Genomic DNA, 5,159 nt, shown 5'->3' on the forward strand with positions numbered 1-5,159 from the left:
TGAGCTTTGATTTAAATACTGGTGGCCCATACTGTAAATCCAAGAATCATATATTGGGTACCGTAGGTTCATTCAACAGAATGAGTTATCTGCAAAAACAGCAAAGATCAGTTGGACAATTGAGATACATGTTTAATATATGTATATTATATAATATGCAATTCAGCTACAAATGGATAGTGTGATATGATCCTCTAAACAGCATAGAGGTTGGTTATATTAACTTGGTTTTCCTTAGTTGCTCCCATTAATGAAGCTGTCATTTTGCCCAGGTTCCCTGAATTAGTCTTCAGAGAACAGTGAGTCAAAGTTATACTCTAGAATGAAGCAGAGAGAAAAAGCAAATTATACCAGTCTGGATCTGCTTGGTTTTAATGCTGTAGATGACAGGATTCATAAAAGGTGGGAAAAGGAAGTAGATATGGCTCACCGCGATGTGGACCACATGAGGAGCATGTCTCAAAACCTATGAATAAATATCAGACCAACGACAGTGACATAGAATACCAGGATGCACCAGATGTGTTGAGGTCCTTGGCCCTCTCTTCTCCAGAAGCAATGCCCATGACAGTCTTGAGGATCAAAATGTAGGAGAAAAAGATGACAAGGAAGTCCAATAAGACCATTGCGAATACAACCACAACAGGATACAGATGATTGAAGATGATATTGGCACACGGTAAATTGATGACATCTTGGTGTAGACAGAAAGTATGAGAGAATGGGATCAATAATAGGGGAACCAGGGAAGGCAAAGAATTATTGGTGTAATTGACAGACTGGCCCTTGTCAATGCCCCCATCCCAATCTTTATTACCCCGCTGTTGGTCAGGATGGAAGTATATCTCAAGGGGTTGCAGATGGCAATGAAGCCGTCATAGGCCATGGCAAGAAAAACATCAGACTCTATGATAGAAAGAGTATGAATAAAGTAGGCCTGAGAGAAGCAGGCCCTGTGGCTAATCTCTCTGTGATTCAACCACAGGATGCCCAAAACTTTGGGCATCGTGGTCAGTGTCACTCCACGGTTGGTGGCTGCCAACATAGCTAAGAAATACTACATGGGCTCATGTAGGTTATGATAATCCCTAACGAGAAAGAGAAGGGTTCCACTACCAAGAAGTATGGAGATATAAACCACCAACAAAGGAATGGAGATCCAGTGATGTGCCTTCTCCATATCTGGGAAGCCAGTTAGCAGAAACGGAGAAGCAGTGGTGTTGAGCACCATCTTCCCCCATGAAGTTCACTTCCTACCTGCCCAGAGCCTCGCCTCCAGCCTCTTCCACCTTCACTTTGCCCCACAGGCCAGTGATAGCAGCCTTCTCCTCAGCAGTAAAATGCACCATAATGTCAAGTCGTGGAGCTTACAGGTGATCACAGAAGCATCAGAAGCAAGTCTGTGCTGCTGTGGGATGCTGTGGCCTTTTATTCTTTACTGCTGAACTTCTGCCCCCTTGCTCCCCCTTGTCTTAGAAGTCATTGGTCAAGGTTAGGCTGTGTCCCTCAAGGGTGGAGTCAGGTCAGCTGATGGTCAGAAAGGAAGATGTATATTGAGTGTGTGATAACATGTTGGTTCCTGAGACATCCTTCCTTTGTTAGGTCCTCCTCCATCCTCAACACTATTTTCCACTCATTCCCCGTTTTTACCCTCTGATCTTCCCATGTCATCCTCCACAATGGCACCCATCTCTCCCATTCTCCTTCACCCGGAATGATCCATGGAGTATAGCTAAGCACCAGACAAGGAAGGAGTTCTATTCAAACCATTTTAGTATTGGTTAAGGATGGTGACAAGGCCAAAAACATACTCAAAATTAAAAATACAAATGGAGAGAAGAAACTCAATCAGCTCTAGCTCTCTTGAGGAGTGGATTATAGCCAAACTCTGGATTTTAGTTTTCCAGGGATGAAAAAAAAAAAAACAAACACACCTATATGGTTACTTCAGGAAGCTGGATGGAAATGGAAGGGATCTACAATAGAACTAAGAGCTCAATCCCAAATTAAAATATACAAAGGTTATTTCATAGAGAGAACAGGCAGAATAAGCTTACATCCTGTGCTTCCAGGGAACTCTGTCCATTTCTCTGTGACAACAAGGGAAACTGTCTACTCTGGAGACATTGCCCTGAGTATTCTCCTTGATTTTCTCTACTTATTTATACCAGCAAGGCAGGTAAGAAGTCTGAAATTGTTTAAAACCATGACTTGTGATCACACTGAGGAATACATGAATTGATATGAGAAGCTAGGAGTTGAAGTATATTTGATGTTTGTTGAAGTCATTAGTGATGGAGACTTCAAAATTCTCTAGTGTGCTTGTTTTGTTTTGAATTTTGATGTCCCTGTTGGCTGTAGGCTTCCCTAAGAACACATCATGAAATAAAGTATGCAACTTTTTCAGCTGCAATCCACTGTTATTATACTGGAGTCATGTTGATATGATGGTAAGGAATGGTGGGGGATAAGCAGTCTATAATTGTATAATTAAAAAATCAGCCTTTAGTGGATCAGTTTGCCTGTTTTGCATATAAGCTCATTTGTATCATCTTTTGGGGGGCTTCCCTGGTGGCTCAGTAGTAAAAAATCCACCTGTCACTGCAGGAGACATGAGTGGATCAGGAAAATTCCCTGAAGAAGGAGATGATTACCCACTCCAGTGTTCTTGCCTGGGAAACCCCATGGACAGAGGAGCCTGGGGGGCTACAGTCCATAGGGTTGCAAAAGAGTCAGATAACTTAGTGAGTAAACTACAATAATACACACACACATCTTCTTTATCCATTCATCTGTTGATGGACATTTAGATGGCTCACATGTCTTGTCTATTGTAAATAATACTACTTCAAACATAGGGGTGCATGTATCTTTTTGAATTATGTTTGATATATTAATCAGTAGACGTAGCACTCTTGGTTTCCAAGGAAAATTTCTATAGATACACACCTTGAGGACAATGACTCTTTCCTTAGACCTTGGGTATGAGGATCAGACATTGTCAAAGTTCAGGGAGTAAGAACCAGACCCCATAAGACCAAGAGTTTGGGAAACAAATCCCACCTGCAAAAGACAGTATGAGTACTTCCCATTCTCCTTCCAGAATGTGGATACCAGTCTTCTCTTAATTTCAGAATGTAGAGTTGGGCCCTCTTCTTCTCCCTCATACCCACTTCAGGTACATCCTTCTCTAGAAACAGCCTTGGGGAACAGACCTGGCTTCCCTCCAGGGATCTGGCCCATCTCTTGCCTTCTTATTACTAAACATTGTTGAAAAAGGTTCTAGGAAGGTTATAGGGTTGAAAGAAAGCATATCTGTAGCTTAGTACAAGGTTTATGAATTCTGATTCTAAAGTCATGTAGCCTGAATTTCATTTTTACTTAGGTGCTTGTTTATTCAAGCTCAATTATCTCAGCTACCCGTTTTTAAATATTTCAGTTATTTCTCCTATGAAATACCATAATTGTCTCTTTCTCCCAGATGAAAAACCCAAAGTTTAGAGAGATAAGTGATATGATTATCCATGATACATCAGAAAGATTAAATGGTCAGAAAAAACTAAGATTATTTGTTTATTGGCTATAAATTAAAATTAATAAAATAAAAATGTTATTTCTAAAGGTATTTAAATAAAAGGACTTTTTAAAAGAAATTCCAAAATTTGATAAAGACTAGCTCTTGCCTCTTAGGGAATTTTGTAACATTTGTACTTTGGTAAACTTTTTGCAGGATGCTAAGAAGTAGAAGATGCTGCTTTTTAGCAGTTTTTTTAGCATTTAGCATTTTATTAAAACTTTCTAGCTAAATGGCAACCCACTCCAGTATTCTTTCCTGGAGAATCCCAGGGACAGAGGAGCCTGGTGGGCTGCCATCTATGGGGTCTCACAGAGTCGGACACGGCTGAAGCGACGCAGCAGCAGCAGCAGCAGCTAGTGACATATACACTAATCCTGTAAGTCAAATAATGTATTATCTTTAGGTGCTATTAGTACGGAGAATTAAATTAAATTATAAATTAAATTATATTTATTACTTAATTTATAATTATATAAATAAATTAATTTATAACTATATAAATCAATTAATTTATAATTATATAAATTATAAATTTTAATAGATAAAATATTTTATTCCACTATATTTGTTCATAGTATTAGCTGAGAAAAAAAAGTACTGCAGAAGTTACTCTTCATCACAAATGTGTTTTTTTTTTAATTTTCAATTTTAAAATAGGAAAATTATGAACACAGCTTATAAACCACTGAAGATACAAAAAACGCTGCTTAGTATTCTATTTTTTTTTTTTTTATCCAAAACTTGTTTATTGGGATGGTTTCCCGTTCATCTTGATAGAGGGTGCTTTTAGTGCTGCTTCCGTCTGAAAGAGCATCCTTCTGTAAGCCTTGCTTTTCCTCCTGTAGGCTGGCAGAAGACAGTAGAGCAGCCAACACACAAAACTACTGTTTGTGCATGGCTAAAGACGGTGGTGATTTTATAGCATCCTGGGCATTTTACATCCATGAAATAGGAATCAGGGCTCTGCACCAGGAGCTTCTTCTTGTGTTTCCTCTTCTCCTCTTCTGGAGAGGGATGAAGAAGATCCTTTGCGAGAGGCATGTTCTCGTGAGGAGATCGTCACTGCCGGAAAGGGGCTGCTTAGTATTCTTGATTAGAGAGGCTATAAATTAGTCTGCTTTCATTATAATCTGAATGGATAGGTTCAAAGTTCCTGTTAAGTGTTGCATTAGCCTAGAATAAATTGGGTACCAATAGTAGCTGGAAATTCTAATGGCTGCCAGGCAGCAAACCAATGTATATCTTCTGTTATAGTAATAATTGCGATGAAGGAGAGAATAGGCACAACTACTAGCCAGGCAACACTCCTGCTTGGTAAACACAGGGCCTCTGCATCAGCTCCCACCAATAGCAGGTGACTTTGAACCCCAGCTGGGTCCATTCCTAGAGGGATGTCTTTATGTTGGTGCCTGACAGCACAGGCATTGATGGCTTGATGGACCTCTGGGAGCACTGTAACCAAGGCATAGCCAGAGATGCCGTCTATGTTACTTAAGCAAGAGGAAACTTCACCAGGAAGAGGAAATGGAAAGCCAGAACCAGCAAGTTATTACACACTTGTCTACACAATGAACTTTGAAGG

General features: G+C 39.9%; 1 protein-coding gene and 1 pseudogene across 1 annotated transcript; both read right to left on the reverse strand.

The window, feature by feature from the left end:
• Nucleotides 1–310: 310 nt before the first annotated feature.
• LOC133055197 (olfactory receptor 51B6-like) lies at nucleotides 311–1,231 on the reverse strand (annotated as a pseudogene).
• A 3,083-nt stretch (nucleotides 1,232–4,314) lies between these two features.
• LOC133054093 (small ribosomal subunit protein eS27-like) lies at nucleotides 4,315–4,633 on the reverse strand. Its single transcript, XM_061138758.1, has one exon. The coding sequence runs from the start codon at nucleotides 4,616–4,618 to the stop codon at nucleotides 4,364–4,366; it is 255 nt and encodes an 84-aa protein (XP_060994741.1). The 5' UTR covers nucleotides 4,619–4,633; the 3' UTR covers nucleotides 4,315–4,363.
• Nucleotides 4,634–5,159: the final 526 nt, after the last annotated feature.

This window comes from Dama dama, chromosome 1 (genome assembly GCF_033118175.1).
Source record: "Dama dama isolate Ldn47 chromosome 1, ASM3311817v1, whole genome shotgun sequence".
In the NCBI taxonomy this organism is placed as follows: Eukaryota; Metazoa; Chordata; class Mammalia; order Artiodactyla; family Cervidae; genus Dama; species Dama dama.